General features: G+C 35.5%; 1 protein-coding gene across 3 annotated transcripts in view; it reads right to left on the reverse strand.

The window, feature by feature from the left end:
* LOC133202257 (rho GTPase-activating protein 21-like) overlaps positions 1–20,369 on the reverse strand; it is a 50,451-nt gene that overhangs the window by 10,391 nt on the left and 19,691 nt on the right. For all 3 annotated transcript variants that reach the window (XM_061338053.1, XM_061338055.1, XM_061338054.1), the window contains exons 5-12: positions 18,453–20,001; positions 13,605–13,721; positions 10,205–10,297; positions 7,694–7,832; positions 7,259–7,313; positions 6,199–6,309; positions 823–921; positions 385–585 (exon numbers count right to left, since the gene is read on the reverse strand). In XM_061338053.1, the coding sequence (XP_061194037.1) occupies positions 385–585; positions 823–921; positions 6,199–6,309; positions 7,259–7,313; positions 7,694–7,832; positions 10,205–10,297; positions 13,605–13,721; positions 18,453–20,001 (2,364 nt within the window). The remainder of the gene's footprint in view (positions 1–384; positions 586–822; positions 922–6,198; positions 6,310–7,258; positions 7,314–7,693; positions 7,833–10,204; positions 10,298–13,604; positions 13,722–18,452; positions 20,002–20,369) is intronic.

Here is a 20,369-nt window from a genome sequence, read left to right on the forward strand (position 1 = left end):
ACCCCACAACCATCACCACCCTACCCCTCTATCCAAAGATGTTACAAATTGGTTCAACCAATTCATAGAAAATGCCGAAAATGTTTATATGTTATGAGAGATGCACAAAACAGGATGGGTCTGTCAACTTGGTAAGTCAGGTGACCTTAACATGGAACTTAAAAAAATAATGTCAGTATCAAATCACATGTTAAGCTGTCAATGAGTTCAAACCATAGTGAACAAAAGGGATTTATATTATACAGAAACACAAAAAACAACATCAAAAACAAAGAAAGGGAACAAAATTACAATCCCTAAACTGGACAAATTAACACTGAAGAACAATTCAATTTTAATACTTCAAAAAGAACTCAGAACACTGCATTACAATTTTTGACTTACATCTGCATCTGGATTATTGTTGGACTGAATTGCTTTGATCCAGTCCAACATGGCACCATTTTCCTCTGCCTGGAACAGGTACTCTGAGCCATTAAAGGTCTTCAACCGAAACACATTCTTCTTCTTCGTGTAATCATGTGCTATGTCCACCAAGCAGGATTTGATAGAAATTGGCTGGTCATCAAAATTGAAGGTGTGAATCTGAAATTGTATCATCATTTTTTTTAAATATATTCATTTAAAAGGTCAGAGATAAAGAGAATTATCATTTCTTTTATTTTCATTTAAGAAAATCAGAGAGAGAGAGAGAGAGAGAGAGAGAGAGAGAGAGAGGAGAGAGCGGGGGAGAAGTAAGAGAGAAAGAAGGGAGAGACACAGAGAGAGGTGAGGGAGTGAGAGAGGTAAGAGAGAGAAAGAGAGATTTAGAGGACTTCATACCACAGCAGGATCTTTTTTCTCCTTGTTTTCCTTTGAGATGTAGAGGGCATGACCTCTAAGCTCCACCCACACTGGCTTCCAAGACCTGTCACTGGCTTTCTAAAATGTCAATCATATAAAGATTTTAATCATACACCGGTAATATCTTATTTTATCAAGTTTTCTTAAGGTCAAAATTGTCTTAACAGAGAATTTTTTTTTTTAAATGTTGCTTTTATTGAGCTGATATAATACTCCGTGTAAATGCTATTACCAATTATCATATACTTAGTAGTAAATACACCAATTCTACACTGCGCAATATGAGTGACGTCACAATACCCAATATCAAGGACCGGTCCGAAAGTCCATATCATGTATTGGACCGGCATGGAAAAATCCATATCAAACCGAAAGTAACATTTGTATAGAGTTTAAAAGTTAATTAACTTGATTTCATTTAAATGTATATGTAAAATAATTTTTTAAAAACATTTGTGGAGTTAATTTGTTTTCAAAAGACCTAAAATTGGCTCTATTAGATTTTTAAAGAAAAAGGTCATAAAGATGCACGAAACATTCTTCAATAACTTTATGTGAACTTGCATATTAAGTATTTTAAATATATGATAATTAGAATACTACATACTGAAATCCATATCATATGTCATATCAGCCCGAGTGGCCTCATATCAGCCCTTGGGCCGAAGGCCCGAGGGCTGATATGGGGCCACTCGGGCTGATATGACATATGATATGGTTTCAGTATGTAATATTCTCTATTTTTAATGACCTAATTAGCCCCAAAATTTGAAGGGGTGTGAACATTAAAAAAAAAAAAATAATGATGACATAAACTATGTTACAAACAAAGAGAAAGATTTCTATTTTGATGATGACATAATCTCATGATCTATGTAATATCAAAATATTTCTATCAGTGTAAAGAATATAATCAAATTATTTTCATCAGCATACTAAAAGTCTTTTTGAAAAATATATCTCAATGTGTCTAATCTTCAGAAAATATCATACAGGCATTTTTAAATTTTTCAATTGAAGATGCAGGTCTGTGACTGTGTGGGAGTTGGGGGGGGGGGGGGTGCTTCTGGTATTTCATGTGGATGAAATCAAAATGAAATACTACTATAACAATACAATGTACTTATAAAAAGCAGAGTCATAGTTTATGCATTGAGACAAAATCAGTGGGAGGGGGGTATTGTGACAATATTTCACAGATTTTTTTTTTATTTCTATTAAGAATGGCACAGTCAATCAGTAAAATGAACACTCAGACTGATGTGTAGAATTATGTCTGTGTGTATCAAGGCTAGCATATGTTCTAGTCTTCAACAAGCAGGGCTACCGGTAAAAGTATGAAAAAATGATAGACCAATATCACTTTACTAGTGAATTAATTGAACACTTTCTGTTATTCAGACTATGAAGTAACTTTTTTTTTTATTTTCTTGCATATGCATCCTGTATATGACTATAATTTTCTTGGCTATCTGTGTGATACAAGGTAATGAAAAGCAGACTGTTGTAAATGCAGAGTAAAACTTTGAATTCAATTCATTCAAAATTCTGATGATCTCCACCAACTCAATATAAATCATTATTTTAGTTACAAGAAGGAAGGAAATTCAGAAGTCACAGACAGTGTGAGGAATCTTCTGAATATTTTATCTGTTTTCCAAACAGCTACAAGTGTTTTTTCTCTCCTCTGTAAAATTTTCCAAGACATATTCATTCAATCAATAATGTGACACATGAAGTCGTCATGGTTAGGGTTAGGACAGAGGCAAATAATGACTCATCCCTCCATCACTCACTACAAACAGGAAATCTCTGTAGCTTGTTCTCGACTCCAAAAAATGATATCCCCAAAAAAAATAAATGCATTCTGCAGCAGATTACATCCAAGTATTATGTGCATATCATTCTGGCAATATTTCACCAGTGAGGAAATTAGCCTTCCTCTGAAATAACAAAGCCTACAGAAAAAATGCCGATGAATGGAGCATTCGGCCCTAATCACACTTCCTGAGTTTTTGACACAGAGAGTAACTCATCTTCCCTATAAAAATCAGATATAGGATAAATATACAAACCCTCACACAAGACGGCTCACACTGAGTCTGTACAAAATACAATATCTATATGTAGTATTGAAATGATGTTTTATACAAAAAAAAAGTTAAAATACTGTAGACGTTCTTTTTTCCATGTGGGATTAATTTCCTCTATGTAAGCCGTCACAATTTATCCACGGAAATTTAAGATTCATTGAGGACATATACCAATGATCCAAGATATCCGCGTAATTTTATACTCGCGGATTGAACAGAAATTGTGATTCCGCGGAATTATGACCCTGTGGAATAAAGTATGTTTACAATACTTTAAAATGTCTATAATGATAAAAAGAATTTTCTCTCTCTCTCTCTCCTCTCTCGCTCCCCTTCTCTTCTATTATATATAAAACTTTACTCATTTAGTAACATTTAAACCAAAGGTTTTCTTTTGATATCAAATGAATGCTACTTGAAGCACAGATGGGGAATACCAAGACATGATGGAGGCATAATGAAGCATATATTATGGCATATAGGAGGAGGCATTAACATAGGCACAAATAAGTCAAAGTGGATTGAGAATCTCACATGTTCCCTTTATCTTCTTTCAATTAATAGTTAAAAAAGATCATATGCAAAACAAAAAGTGTGTGCCAATTAATCCCTAAAGTATCAGAGTGACCACAGTCAGTCTATTTTTCCTGTTTTACATTAATATTGGGGGGGGGAGGGGGGGGGGGGTTGATGAGGGTTCTCTAGTTTTAGTGTTACCTTGACACAGTATGGGGAGGGTTGGGTTGGGGTAGGTTTGGGGTATATTGTAGGTGTTGGTGTAACCTTGGTATTGTAGGGAAAGGGTAGGGTAGGTTGGGATGTATTGTAGGGGGAGGAGAGGGGCAGGTTGGGTTGGGATATATTGTAGTTGCCTATGTTAGTGTTACCTTATTATGGTTGGGGCGGGTGGGCAGGTTGGTGTGTGTTAAGTTGGTAGTGCTTGTGTCAGGGTTACCTTGGTACAGTACCAACCAGACCCAACCTGACACCAAAGCAGTCCCAGAAAGCAGTCCCAGGGACTGCTTTGGGACCGCTCTGGGACTGCTGTGGGACTGCTCTGGGACAGCTGTGGGACTGCTCTGGGACCGCTATGGGACTGCTGTGGGACTGCTCTAGAAAGCAGACCTAGCAGTCCCAGCAGTCCCTGGGACTGCTTTCTGGGACTGCTTTGTTCACTCATGCGTGAAAAAGGTTCTGAGTGACATGATAGCTTCGCCCCTTGTGTATTCTGAATTTGCAGCTCTTTGTTGTTGTTTTGTTTACTTTCTGCAGAGAGGTGTTTAAGATAGAAACAAATATAAAAAAACAAGTATTAATTTCTTACAAAAATTGAATAAATAGAGATAGTTATACATGTAATTACTAAATGTCTTAAGAGGGCTGTAAATTTACACAATTGTAGTCTAGAATTAATTTTAAGAAAATAAAAGTAGTTAAAAGGGAAGTCAGGGGATGATTTTTATTCCTTAAATTAAACTTCAATACAGGTGTTTGAAAAAAAAATATCTAGGCCTATTTAATAAATTAATGCTTTCAAATTACATATGTACTCAAAGTTTGCATTAGCACTATTTAAAAACAAACAAACTTGTCATTTCAGTAAGATACATGTATTCAGAGGAACGTACTGTACTGGATTTTTTTTCTTAATTGAAAAAGCTAATACCATGCTTAAAAAAGAGCACTCCATGCCATTTTTTATCACCCTCAAATAAAATCTAATAATTTATTTAATGACCATGAAATAAAATTATTCTACCATTCTTCTGTCACATAAACAATGTGAACAATTATTCGGGGATTTATTTATGAATTAGTTTTTAATTTATAAACAAGTTATTAAAAGAGTACATTTATTTAAAAAATAAACATTTGAAAATATCGGGAATTGTGACCTGTTTCTTATTTCTTTGTTTGTGTTTACCTGGCCAGTTAATACAGCTGGATTGTATAAAATGGTGTCAACACCTGAGGTTTCAATCACCTTTGGACATAATTAGCAGAAAGTCAATGCATGTTATTTGGGTATCAGTGTTACACATCATTGAACACGCTGGTCAACATTGACACTAATTTCAATCTATGTCCTGCAAAAAATCTTAGTTTCAATAATTGTGTATAAATTTATTTCGGGATTAATTAATTTTGAACATAATCTGAGGGTTCCATTTGCGTGATTTACAGATGTACACTTGAACATTTATAAAATAAAACACTTAAAACTGAGAATCTAAAGATAATTTAATTAAGAAGTCATTGAAAATAATCATGACTGAAATATAATACTCTGCAATGTTTAACAAAGAATTTTTCAAAAGCTCCAATACTTAAGAAAAATGCATTCAGAGTATAGTATGGGAATCGGTCTTGCTCTATAATTATTATTATCTATTTAAAGCTAATTTTGGTATAATATAAACAATTCAAGTTTAATTTTCTATATAAAAAAATAAATATGAAAACCAATATCAATCACAAAAAATAAAGAAATTGGTTAATTTTGGTTAAAAATTAATATACCAAATAATTGTGTTTAAATATTCATGTTATTGATATATGTGAGCGTCTTCTTCATTCAATAATTTTAATTTGTTTCTATACGCGTACTGTGATTTTCTTAAAAGTTCAGAAATGACTGTCGCGTAAGAATTGTAAATATTTGTTGATACTACTCAGAAAGAATTGCTCATCAATTTCAACTGCCTTTTATATAGTTACATTGTTTATTGGTAATCACATTCTGAGTAAGCTCCGCCCATTAAATTAATTAACCCCGCCCACTGGGACTGCTTTCTGGGACTGCTGGGACTGCTTTCTGGGACCACTGGGACTGCTGGGACCGCTGTGGGACTGCTCTGGGACCGCTGTGGGACTGCTCTGGGACCGCTCTGGGACTGCTTTAGCAGTCCCAGAAAGCAGTCCCCGGGACTGCTCTGGGACTGCTTTATGTCAGGTTGGGTCTGGTTGGTACTGTATGGTTGGGGAGGATGGTTAGGTGTGGGTGGGTATGTTGTAGTGCTTATGTTGGTGTTTTCTTGAAATGCGTGTGTATGTGTGTGTATGGGGGAGGGTAGGTGGGTGGGGGGTACATTGTAGGGGGAGGGGGGCTTAGGTGGGATATTTTGTAGTGTTTAACTTGGTGTTACCTTGAAATTGTACCCGGGGGGGGGGGGGGGGGTATATTGTAGTGCTTATGGTGGTGTTACTTTGAATTAGGGGGTGGTAGGTTGAGGGTGTATTATAGTGCCTATACTATTGTTACCTTGCCGTCCGTTACGTCTGTCTTACAGAAGAGGGAACCACTTTTTGTGACGACCTGAAGGGGACTAGCAGGATCTTGTCTCCTCTCTGTGGCCTCAATAATCCGAGGTGTCTGAAAATATAAAGGTCCATTTAAAAATGATTATTTCCCTCTCTGTAGCCTCAATAATCAGTGGGGTCAATCATACTATGGACAACTCTTAAAAAGAAAATCATCTCTTTCTGAGGCCTCAATACTTCAAAGTAGAAATTCCTATAATCACACCACATATTTTGTGACAAAAAAGCCATACAAATTGTTTTAAAAACAGATTTTTTCCATAGTTTTATATGATTTTTATAATTTCCTGATATTTGCTCGAAATAATCCACTCACAAAGGTTTGGAAAATTGGCAAAAATACCCTGGCTAATATTAAAAAAAAAATTTAATTCTCTATTATGCTTGTTATGTAAAGCTTATGACAGAAATGTTGCTTTTTCTCGACAGGTTCTGTATTAAACATACATAATGAATTTTGAAGAGTGATTTTTTTTTTATGTTAAATTGGCATTTCATCATAATCTTTCAAATTAATGAAAGCCCCCAGCAAAAAGCACAAATTTACAAGGAAAAAAAATCTTAAAAATTGATTAAAATTTTTTTCCCTCTATTTACAAGGTAACTGAATTATCCTTTTGACCTTAAAGAGTGCAACAATTACTTATGGAAGTTTTGTTAGACAAAATTAGGCAGTAAGAAAATTTGTCAATTCAGGAACATCTTTCCAAGATTTTTCACTTTGGGAAAATATCACTTCCACTATAATTTGTCAGTTTTGGAACATTATAAGACCCCAAATGATTTTTCATATTTGGAGCATAATAACACCTCCTTAACATTTGTCACTCAAGCCTAACATTTGTCACTCAAGCAAAACATCTCTTTCCTAAAGTTTAAAACCTTGGAAACATACGTCCTACACTATGCTTTTTCATTTTGCGAACATATAATATCACTCCCCTTATGCATTGTCACTTTGCAGGATGCAAGATTATCTCCCTTGGAATTTGTTTACTTACTTTTTCCCCAAAGAAAGACTTTAGTTTCCTCATGGAGGGCTTTTGAGGGGTAATCCTAAAAAAAAAAGTTAGTATTAATAGTGTTAGAATTATTGTACTCTCCATTTGATATTGAGTCATTTCTTGATATTAAGTATTTGCTTAAAATAAGGAATCTACAGTACACTCAGATTTTAATGACCCCATATCAAAGATATTATTCCAACTACATCGTTTACGAACCCAACCCCAGTCCCACCCCACCTCAATCATGTTTTCCCATTGCTTGTTTTAGATATAAGTGAGCAAGCAAATTAATTTAATTTTGATAATTTTTAAGTAAATAATATATATAATTTATCTTTGAACTGACTCTCCGTGATTATAAAAATTCTAATGCACTTCTGTCTCAAAATGTCATGGTCGTATGGACCAATGAAATCCTACTTTACTCACTGAACATGTATCTCTGTCTGTGATTGGCTGGGAGAGTGAGTCTTGTCCAATGACAATTTGTGTGAGTCCCTGTCCTTGGCTGTTGCCATGAGATACGATGTCCGTCTCTGCAATTTGATTGCCTCATCTTCAGGAGATGCTGAAAATTAAAACAAATATTTTTTGTAACAGAACCTAGTTGAACCATCTCGATTATAAATATAAACTTAATGAAGAGAAGAGGGTGGATAGAAAAAATGTCAAAAACTATCTAAGGTTTAACTGTACCAAAACAGACATATACATGTACCTGCTGTCCAATTATACTATTTGGCATGTTCTTTGCTGTAAAAGTTTCCTGCTTTTTGACTTCCTGCAGAATACTACAGTATACACTGGTCCTGCCCCTGTCCACGTTTACTGACTTTCTGACTTGTGTCAGACTAGGTGTACTTACTTTCTGACTTACGTCGTAGTACCACAGTGGAGTTAACGTCTTTGATTGGTGTACTTTTTGACTTACGTCGTAGTACCACAGTGGAGTTAACGTCTTTGATTGGTGTACTTTTTGACTTACGTCGTAGTACCACGGTGGAGTTACAGACCCTGAAACATGCTACTACCCCAGAAAAGCGTGTGACTTTCGTGCGCTTTTCGTTTCGTGCAAACCGTGTAGCGTTTCGTGCAAACTGTGTAGTGTTTCGTGTAAACCGTGCAGCGTTTCGTGTAAGCTCCAAAGCGTTTCGTGCAAACCGTGTAGCGAGTGTGCGAGAAGCGTGTGAGAAACGTGCGACTTTCGTGTAAGAACCATGTGAGAAACGTGCGACTTTCGTGCAAGAATCGTGTGAGAAACGTGTAGGATTCATTCGGAAGTCCTTTTATTTTAAATATGACTATTGTTGGATCAACATGTCATTCTGTGTTGCATGTAACTAATTCTTTTTCACACTTTCAGCACTCTTCTTACGACTGTGATCAAGGTCATTTACAACAGCGATCACGGACTCCGCGTACGTGCCGGGACTGAAAACTTGTTCTGCTATTATCTTTTGTCAATCATAGCTAAGATGACACCCGACAATAACGATCGATTAATTAAACGGTAATACCCGTTGATTTTATTTCTTAAATTTATCCGATTGTCTGTAAACAGTGAATTAATTTGCCAGTGTATTCGTGAATAAAATAATATAAGGAAATAAATCCTTTATAATAATATAATTATTGGATTTTATTAATTACGCAGTTGTAGAGCATAATTTTGTTTAGTTTTTAGGACATAGGACATGTATACATATATATTGAATGTATTGTTAAGAGCTGCGACTATTGATTACATAATTATTGATTTTTTTTTTCTAGACGGGGTTTGAAATCAAGGATTTTAAAAGGTGGTGGGTATATTGATATTTGATAAACACAATACCGGAAAATAGAATGAAAGAATTACAATACATATTCCCTGGCTTCTCTACCATATAAGATTTTAATGATAAATTAAATTTTAACTCTGTAATGAAACGATATATTTACCATTCTGAATAAAGTGCATATTAATGAATTACATGTATCGGGTCCCGCTGGAGACATGAATATCTTTTTTTTTCCCTAGAACGGGCACTTGTTTCTATAATAATTTTTTTGCCGATTGTTTATTTACTGAAACAAGTGTCCGTTATATTTAGCCATGTACAGATTTGAAGATACAACAGTAAGATCACGGTAATCTAACCCCCCCCCCCCCCCTTCCTGTACAATGTTCCTGTTTGATGCAATGTACATATTACATTTGTAAATTATAAACAGAGCCTAATTTAATCAAATGAAATTATTTTCTTATTAAATCAAAAAAATGTATAAATCAATCAATAATAAAAAAAAAAAAGGAAAAGAAAATCAATCCGTTTACAGATATCATACGCAATTTAATCAATATTTTTTTTTCAAATATAACTGTGAAACTGAGTTTATTTGTCAGTAATAAAGTCAGTAATGGAACGACTTTTTAATATCAAACTATAATTGTAAAAACATTAAATGCTGTAAAAGATTATGAATTACAGATATAATTATTTTTTTTCAGTGCGTAATTTAGAGTCTAGTGAAATAAAAAGTTTGACGATGATAAGCATTTCACCGGGCGGGTCACATACTCATTGACAACTATTAATTAATTACAACTGAACATTGAGTATTTTATCTGTTAATATTATAGTACTGGTGTACATGTAGCGAGTTTTAATCTTAACTTAATCTGAATGATTGTAATTCTTAACTACTCGTTGATTAATCCGTAATAATTGAAATAAAGCCCGAGAGATTCCGAATAGAAAATCCAGATTGAGGCCAAAGTGTGCGAGAATCGTGTACAAAGCGTGTGAGAAACGTGTACAAAGCGTTTCGTGCAGGCTTTCGTGTAAACCGTGCAGCGTTTCGTGCAAATCGTGTAGCGAGCGTGTACCGTTCGTGCAGCGTGCGTGTGGGGTAGTAGCACGTTTCAGGGTCTGTAACGTCTTTGATTGGTGTACTTACTTTCTGATTTGCGTCGTAGTACCACGGTGGAGTTAACGTCTTTGATTGGTGTATTTGGAAGGAGAAGGTCATCTGAGGTAGACACAGGCAGAACTAGGGAAAAAATGAAGTACCTTTCAATATATGTGATTTCTGGGATTTTGACGCTTTTGTAAAAGTTTAGGATTTGATCTAAATCACAGAATTCAAAATAAAGTTGTTAATATTAAAATCTTTTCTCTTTGGTATTGTGTTCCAAATTGAAATGCAAAATTTTGCAAATTTAACACATAATATTAAATAAAATGAATAGCAGTGAAGAGTTAATCACAAAAAATCTGAATCGCTATTATTATTAACTATTATGATTGTGGTTAATAGCTGAAATTAAAATATTTACAGACACAAATTTTCATGTGTTTTTAGTAATTTTGTTTCATTTACAGTTCTAAGTAACTAAAACCTTACAGTAAATTAGTACCAGTGATGAAACATGAGAAAAATTCCACAAAATAAATGGGAGGGAAAACCTACCAAATGCTTCTCCTTCTTTGTGGGTAAAGCATAAACAGTACTGTATATTATAAGATTTGACTCGTTAAAATTAATATTGCAATTAAGACTTCCGCTAAATCAACAGAGACCAGTGAATGGTGCATGATTACCATAAATAACTTTTTTATTGGGGAGAAAAGGGAAGAACTTGTGATATAATGCCATTCACACATAAGGGTTAAAAATTACAAGTGCAACAACATCAATGTTAGCAAAAAATGTTAGTTTATGCAAATGAATTTTCCTAATCCTGTATTAGAGATCAGACTATTTAACTTTCAACAAAACAAATCGTGCAACACAAGTTAGATTTTTTGTGGATACTTTTTGGCTTTTTTCTCAGAACAACTGTTTGGGCTGATTCCTTTACTGGGGTACTAGTCAGAGCTATTTCAGTACAAATAGAGCTGGCAAAAACATCTGGAAAAGAATGTGGCATGACAGCAAATATTCAGGAATGTAATTCTTAAAACAGACATCAACACAATCAAAGGCTTTTTATGCTTCAAATCTTCAAATCTTCCATTTTTTGACATTGACAAAAGGATTCCAATGAAAAGACTATGTCTGCTATAAGGAGTCTATGATACTAAATATAATGTCAGCTTCCCCAGTGCTAGTCTAAGACTAGATTTATCTTTCACTGAAGAAGACATGGAAACTTATCATTTGAATGGGACAGGTTGTACAGTATTGTTGTGTTGGCACATAAAGACTGCTCAATGGCCATAAATAAAGTGTCAAATACAAGTCTAATTTCTAGCCTTCCACAGACAACCGGTGGTTTTTCAGTAAAATATTCGTAATTTTAAAGTAAACAAAATAAAAGCATTGAAGTATTTACAAATTAAAACTGAACATCCATCTTTGTCCACAACAGCAGATAGGAATTTTATGATTTTATATGGACTGTAGCAAGAAAAAGATATGCAAGCCATGCAAAGAGAAAAACAAGCTCTGTTATCAACTTAATTTTACTTTCTGATGAGAAAATGCAAATTAAGAAAAGCACATCCAGGTCAAAGCAAAAGAAACTAGAGTTGTCCAAATAGGACTAATTCCCCTCTGCCCACAATCCACTCCACCCCCACCCATACTGTAGAAAAAAAGTGTTAAAGTATGATGATGTACAATGCAATTTCAAGCTGAAACAGTCCTTTAGAATGGAATAGAATTGTTTAACCATGATGGTGTAGAATAGAATTTAAACTGTTACAGCACAGAATGTAAGACTATAAAAAAAGTAAAATAGAATGTTAAACAAATGCTCAATGATAAAAGTACACTGCATTACTACTCAACTTAATATTTCAAAACATAGGTAATCAAAGATTACGAAGCTCACCTCGACGAATGTTATCTACATGTAAGGCAAATTTCACATATTTTTTTTCTAGTTAGGTTACATCCCAAGATCAATATCCATGCAAGTTTGATTTAATTATAGACCTGCTCAAAAAACTTTTGACCTGTTTAGTAATCAAGAAAATTTTGGTCAGTTCCAACATCCAAAGCAAGTCTGGAAGTTTTCATCCTTAGATGCACCATCTATGCAACTTTAATCATAACAGGCCATAATATTATATAGCTACTCCAAAAAAATTACCCTGGTCACTCATCTGGAAAATGTACGTCAGATTCAGAATCCAAGGCGAGTCTGGAAGTGTCCATCCCTAGATACATCATCCATGCTAATTTGGTTAAAATATGGCTAAAATTCACTCATGTGGAAAATCTAGGTCAGATCCAGCATTCGAAGCAGGTTGGTTAGTGTACATCCCTAGATGCATCATCCATGAAAGTTTGGTCCAGGTAGGGCTTATAGTTACTTGGGAACGAGACTACTCCTAAATCTAAACCTGGTCTCACATGTGGAAAATCTGGGTCAGATCCAGCATCCGAAGCAAGTGTGGTAGTGTCCATCACTGGATGCATCATCCATGCAAGTTTGGTCCAGGTAGGGCTTATAGTTACTTGGGAATGGACCTGCTCCTCAAACTTAAACCTGGTCACTCATCTGGAAAATCTAGGTCAGATCCATCCGAAGCAAATGTGGTAGTGTCCATCCTTAGATGCATCATCCATGCAAGTTTGGTCCAAGTAGGGCTTATAGTTACTTGGGAATGGACCTGCTCCTAAAAGTTTAACCTGGCCACTCATCTGGAAAATCTAGGTCAGATCCAGCATCCGAAGTCAGTGTGGCCATGTCCATCCCTAGATGCATCATCCATGCAAGTTTGGTCAAGGTAGGGCTTATAGTTACTTGGGAATGGACCTGCTCCTCAAACTTAAACCTGGTCACTCATCCGGAAAATCTAGGTCAGATCCAGCATCCGAAGCAAGTTTGGTAGTGTCCATCCCTAGATGCATCATCCATGCAAGTTTGGTCCAGGTAGGGCTTATAGTTACTTGGGAATGGGACTTGCTCCTAAAACTTTAACCTGGGACGCCGACGCTAACGCCGACACCGACGCCGGGGGTATAGCATAAGCTCATCTCGACTTCGTCGAGGTGAGCTAAAAATGAAAACTATACACATTTAAAACAACACTAAACTGAAATGCAGCCAAATATGTACACACTGTAGGGAATACTGTATACAGGGTTATTATTTTTGCCCCACATTATTTTTGAACTTTCACAGTTGCAAAGTATTTTGCCCTTCTAAATTTGCCCAAATACAGTTTCATTAAAGATACAACATTGTTTTCTCTGAATTTTGCCCATTTTAAATTTTCCCACGAAGGAGAAAGGGATGGGGGGGGGGGGGGGGGAATTCCCTACACACAGTACACCTATAATGACTGTTCATAACAGGTAGATACAGACACCACACTTTCAGAAGCTAATTAATTAATCTGATTACCTGGTTCTGAGGAGAAAGAGCTAGAGGGGAGAGGACTTCCCCAGGGGGGGCTGGAATGATTGACATTTGAGGGCTCTGGACTCGACAGATGCTCCGAGCTGGACCGCGTCCCAGAATCTGAAATAAACGTTAGGGATGCAAGTTGATTATAACAGTAATTTATATCAAATTGATAGAAATAAACATGGGTTGCATCAATTATATCTTATACCTGATTCAAATCACTCTGAAATACAGAATCGGTGTAATGCAACTGTGAGTTATATAAATCATTGAAAATTATGTTACTTGTGTATATGTGTGTCTTAAATCAATACATTAACTCACATTATGAATTTATTTTTTGATACATGATATAAACATGTACAATAAAAATTTTGAGATAAAACAGACAAATAAACAGATTTAGTTTGGCCCTGTAGATATATGTATATAAATACTAGTATAATGGCAACATTCCTGTATTGTAAAAGATACTGATTAGAAGTTTAATGTGATACACTGAAAAATAACTAAAGAAGAAATTATGAATTCTCAGGAAATATGAAAAAGATTCTCTCTGATATGAATCTGTAATTTGTAGTAGTACTTAATTGTTGTTCTGTTCTATAAATTTAATACAATTTAAATTGACAGTCATTACTCATGGGTGGAAATAGAGGACAGACTTTAAGTTCAATACACATACAAGTACATATTGCCACAACAGTTCTTCCTTGAACTAAGTACTTATTCATACTAAAGTCATGTGTACTTGTACTAACAGGGGAAATCTCAAAAGGAATTCACTTATACTCAGTCAACCCTTTTCTTTTTTATTTTGACGGTTTCTTGTCATAATGTGTTTAAGGTTCTTTAACCCTGTGCTCACTCATATAAAATGTTTCTTTAACTCTTATGATCAAAAGACACTTAAACTTGACAGATTTATAAAGGAATAATAGACATTTACATGTATGTCATTAAGAGTTATCTCTCTTATCAGAGTATCGATGAACCTTAAGCTTCCAGATAACTGCAGAGGACATGACACTGCATACAAGACAAACATTTTGGGTCAGTAAATAAAATGTAATCAAGTCAGTTTATAAACTGCTGCTTCTTAAATTTTTCGGGGCAATTCAGAAGTTGTCAGTGACTAAAAATATCTTATCTAATTATTTTTTTGTTAATCTACACTTAAATAAAAGCTATTTTAATCTTTAAAAAAAGGAGAGACATTTTTATGCATTATATACTTTCTGCATACTTAAGTATTTTATAAAACTTTCAGTCTCACAGAGATGTGCCCCTCAAAATTGCATACTATGCAATGTATTTGAATAGGGGGAATTACTATGTACACAAATGTATCTTTTCTTCTTTAGACAAAGTTACAGTGATATTGATAGAAAAGTACCAAGGTAATTGATAAACCCTCAGATACTTTAAGTAAATTACAATGTAGTGATGATTTTAACATCTTTATCCATATATTTAGCTGCAATAATGTAGCCCGGCTCTCCATTTTTTTTTTGGGGGGGGGGGGGGGGGGGGATGAAAACATCAAAACATCAGAGAGGTCTGTATTATTGTAGCTAGCATATATATTATTATGATCAACAGATAAAAACAATGTGATACAGCATGGACTTTACAAAAAAATCTGGAAAGAATAGAATTTTAAACATCATACTTTTATGCCAAACAAAGAACATTGATTGTTCAGCAGGATCATTCACTTTTTCAAAATTTTGTCATGTGTGGCCATTTGCATCTTTCAATATAAATACCCATGCGATCTTCATTTATCAAAGTGCTTGTACAATATGGCATCTATATATGGGTACATAGCAAAATTACTTTTCAAAACTCAACCAAAACAAATTCTGGACCAAATTACTTTTAGCTTTTGACCCTTTCCCCAGACTTCTTTCTACAATGTAAAATCTACATTGTATATATTATAAACCAATCTCAAGTTGTTTATGTCTGTATACAGTGTAACGAACAAAAAACTTTTCCAAAATGACAAGTACTGTGCTTAAATATGTGACACTGTACATTGTACATATACAATTTTTGTACCAAAAAAAAATAAATCTGAGAAGTGTAGAGACTTTGCGTAAAAAATATTTTGGATTTGGGCTCCAAGTTGTAAAAAAAGTCGGAATTTTCTTTTAGACATGTTAAATGTTGGTTTACTTAGGCCTGCAGACAGTCACTAACCCTGTTATATAATCTACGTTATATATGACCTTCAAATGTTTCGAGGACTTACCTGTGTTTTTTCTACACATATCTTTAAATACCAAGGGTCTATCACATAGATGTGTGGTTCAGTAAATATTTAAAGGAATATATGTTCACAAAGGAAAAATTAATTCATTAAAAAAACAGAAAAGTTAAAACAAAAAAACCCTGCATAATGAAATAAGTGGTACATAAAAAAGGAACAACATGGATTCAACATTGAACTGAACATGCATGATTTACATAATTATAACAAGGAACTTCAGAGCTAAAACAAAATTCTAAAATTGGATAAATATGAATCAAACCAGGAACCTTCAATCAAGTACTCGAGATTTCTCACTGGCGACTCGAGGGCTCGCTCTGGCAACTCAAGGACTCGCTCTGGCAACTCGAGGACTCGCTCAGGTGACTCGAGGACTCGCTCTGGCCAGGAGTCAGATGGTACCAATCCCAGACCTACGTATATTTCTTTGATTTTCAGGTCAAACAGATCCAGTATGTTGTCACAGTCCAAAGCCATCCTCCCCAACAGCATTGCTTCCTTGTGTTTCTTAATAATTATCTCAATTAATTTTTTTTTCTTTTCAAAATATTTGAAATGAGGACATTTCAGGTGTCAAAAGGGGTCATTCAAACAGAAAGTATGTTTGTTAACCGGCCAAAGGAATGGTCACTATGCATTCTGCACATGTTCCAAATTCTTGAATGTATAATATATCCTTCACTGTCTTCAGTATATAGACATTACAATTCATTGGCCTTGCTTTCACCTTGATTCTAAATCAGACATGAAAGCTGGCCTGCATGTCCTGTGAAATATCTTTGAAGTTGATGAAATCACATCCTAATTAGTCCCTGCACCACAGTGGCCTTTGGGGGGATAAATCCATATATACACTAATCTAACAGATTTTAATCTCACTTCAATAATCAGCAAAAAACCCAACTTTCACAAAATGAAATTTTCTACACACTACATAATTTCTCCTTCATGTCTTTTCTTATCAAAGCGAATTACACAATGTTAAAAAAAAAAAATCAAGTCGTAACATTTGGGTGAAGCATAAATCACAGGCTAGGGTCACATTAAAAATCATGTCGAAGTTTCCCTTCCTTTATGTCAGACAAAACAAAACACGATAATGTGGTCTTGTATTTTCACATGTTGAGCCCATCTTGTGTTTGGAGAGACTAACACTTGTCAATTTCAATCCGTATGCCAGTGTATAAGGGCATCTAAAACTAACGTGTATCCTTCCTTATACGCTAAAAATACAAAACATCTCTAACCATCGTATACATGTACACACGACATTCAAATGGATGGATCAGCAAAACTTTCTCAGGGTCTCACCCATTCTTACAATGGAGTTTGTCTGAATGTAAAATAGCAATATGATTCACCCTATGTTTAAAATAACATATTTTTCCCCCTCTAGCCTGAGAGAGCCATCACACACATATAGCATAAGGTATTACATATCATACAGGAAATTTTTTTTAAAATATATTTAAAGTCATTCAAGTACCACCAGATGGATGTAGATACACTTTCAAAATGAAAGTAAATTTATACACAGTATAGGGTGGTCAATTAACAAATTATTATCAAAAGAGTTGATGAAATATAATTATATATACTGACATGAACTGACAAATAATTTTGCATTAATGAAAATATAATAGTTAAAAAATTACTGAATATTTTTTTTTTCATTACAAGTATTATATGAAAATTACTATTCCTTTCTTTTAGTTTATATCTACTGTTTTATTTAATAAACATTATATAGGTACAATTGAGCTTCACGTGGGTCCCTCCCAAGCTTAATTACTAACAAATCATTAATACATCCATGTACCATGTTTTGTTACAATCAAACATTCACAAATCTGAAGTCTCTATCACATGTAAACAAACCTAGATTTTGCTGTTGGGGTCATAATACAAAGCACCTTGTTTTCTTCCTACATCATGACTTGTTCGGACACAAGCCCCTTAGAAGATACATACATTTTATATTATATTTCTGGAGCCGAATTCATGGTTTATTGTATCACGTATTCAATTTTATTTGTCACATTGCCTTCACTTATCACAGTAACAGGTCATGTGGTTTTAAATCTTTAAGATGACAACCCAATCTTTCAAATTAGATGAATCTTCTTTTTCATGCATCATCATGAAAATTGTCAGAGAGAAAAAGAGCAGAGAGAGAGAGTGAAAGAGAGGCAGGGGAGAGAGAGAAGAGGCAGGGAGAGAGAGACAGGCAGGGGAGAGGTCAGGGAGAGAGAGAAGAGGCTGGGGGAGGGAAGAGTCAGGGGGAGAGAGGGAGAGAAGGGGCAGGGAGAGAGAGAGAAAAGTCAGGGGAAGAAAGAGGAGGCAGGGGATGAGAGAGATCCTAAGAGATTGCATATTACATTACAGCAATTATTTCTGCCAGAATTTACTGTCCATTTCTCTTCCCATCTCCCCTCCTCTCTCTCTCCCTCTCTCTCTCTCTCTCTCTCCCCATCCCATCACCACAGTGAACTATTTTTATCATAGCACAATCAAAGGGCAATAACTCTAACTACTTATTGATAACATTAAAAGGCATTCTAAATACTTACACCTCTGTTGAGATCCATTGATAGCAGCTAAAAAGGAGGGTTTTCGGACAGGTTTAGAAGAATGGCTGACGTCTTCTTCTTCCTTATGTCGACTCAGTGCTGCGCCGTCAACGTCATCCGATTGCTTGATATGAATGACGGGCTGTGATGTCACTTCCTTTGGGGAGGTCACCGTTTTCTTGCCACTGTTTGGGTACATAGGAACTATTTCAACTATAGGTGAGCCCGAAGCATTCCCTGACCCTTGTGAGACATAAATTCTGATTGGTGCAGATTCTTGATATGGCTGTTGAGAGGGATGATTTGATTGGACTGAAGATTCAGGTGGCATGGAAACACACCGTTCTTGTGATGAGCGCCTACGGATTCGAATATTTGAACTCGGTGGTGTATCATCCTTTTCAAAACTCTGTACCCTGGTGGCAACGCTGCTGAATTTTCCGTGAGATGTAATCTTATCAATTTCCGTTTTGTAACGATCCACGGCTGGTTTTGCCGGAATCTGATCACTTTTGCCATTTTCGAACATGAATTTCTTCTGGGATACTACTCTTCCTTGTTCGACACCGCCAGACATTGGGGATCTGGTCAATGCAAAGGCTGTGCCATACCGAGGAACCTGTTTGGCAGCATTTCCCGTCAGGTCACTTTGTGCATTCCCCTGACTGACTCCCCCTTCATAATGTCTGTCTCCGATTTTCACAATAAATGTCCTTCCTCCCCCTTGCTGTGGTTGCTCATATATCCGTGTTCGGACTTTTCTCTCTGGAGTGTGATAACTAGAACTTGAGTCTAAACTGTCGACACTTGCCGACATTTTGTGTGGCAACACAGAGGGTTGAGCTGAAACCACTGGGATATACTGCCTTGTTGTTGTGTGGTATTCAGACTTAGTATTCGATGTGTTTTGTATTCCTGATGACATAGATGAAGATGTTCGACTCAAATTAGAGTCTGGAAAACTATGACGTGAAGAGGTATACCCTGTTTTGTCCTGAGTAATCTCCCTTGTATGTCTATTCTCAAGGGGAATCACTCTACTCTGACTAACATTCGATTTGGAAATATTCTCCTGAGAATCCGTGGGATGAAGCACATGTTCTTGACGACGCGGCACAGCCGTTGTCAAATCACTTGCTGATCGGGTTTTATCGTTGTAAAATAATCCAAAAGAATACGCTTTATTCGGGGGAATCTCCTGATTCTCCTTCGCTCTTGTCTCGAAATCCATCCTCCTCTCTGAAAACTCACGGGAGGGGGATTCCCTTATACCACCCCCCGAGGAATTCCAAGGCTCACGAAAAACACTGAGTCCTGAAGTGTAAGAAGTCGAGGTCTTTAGTTTACTTGGGGGATCCATGCTTTTAACAAGAATCCTATCCTCCGATTTTGGAGCGATTTCCTCTCGGGCTAGAAGAGACCTTGGTCTTTCACGCAAATCATCACTTGAAATAAATTTCCTGAATGGTGTTGTTCTGGACTCGGTAAAATGATCCGTTTGATTTTGACACAGTTCTGCCTGCTGGGCTTGTTCTGGACTTTTACAAGTCTGAAAATAGAAATGTGATGCTCTAGACTTGAAATGTTACATCTGATAAACTTTTCCTATCTAGATACAAAGAAATCTATGATTTGTTGTGTAAATTAGATAAATGCTACAAGATAAGTTACACACACCTGAAAGGTAACTGCTCTTGCTGTATGATTCACATTGTCACTCTATATATAGTGTAGACATATCACACACAGTCTTGAAATAGGTTTTCTTATTAAGATAATATATCATTGTACCTTATTTGGATGCTGTTTTTATTTTTTTTATTATGATAGATCTATATGACAAATTATCTTCATAATTGTATATATGTAATTTTCCAGTGATGTTATGTAGATAATACAAGCAGTTGGTAAATATAA

This window comes from Saccostrea echinata, unplaced genomic scaffold (genome assembly GCF_033153115.1).
Source record: "Saccostrea echinata isolate AGI-Se365-2 ecotype Australia unplaced genomic scaffold, CSIRO_AGI_Sech_v1 ptg000046l, whole genome shotgun sequence".
In the NCBI taxonomy this organism is placed as follows: domain Eukaryota; kingdom Metazoa; phylum Mollusca; class Bivalvia; order Ostreida; family Ostreidae; genus Saccostrea; species Saccostrea echinata.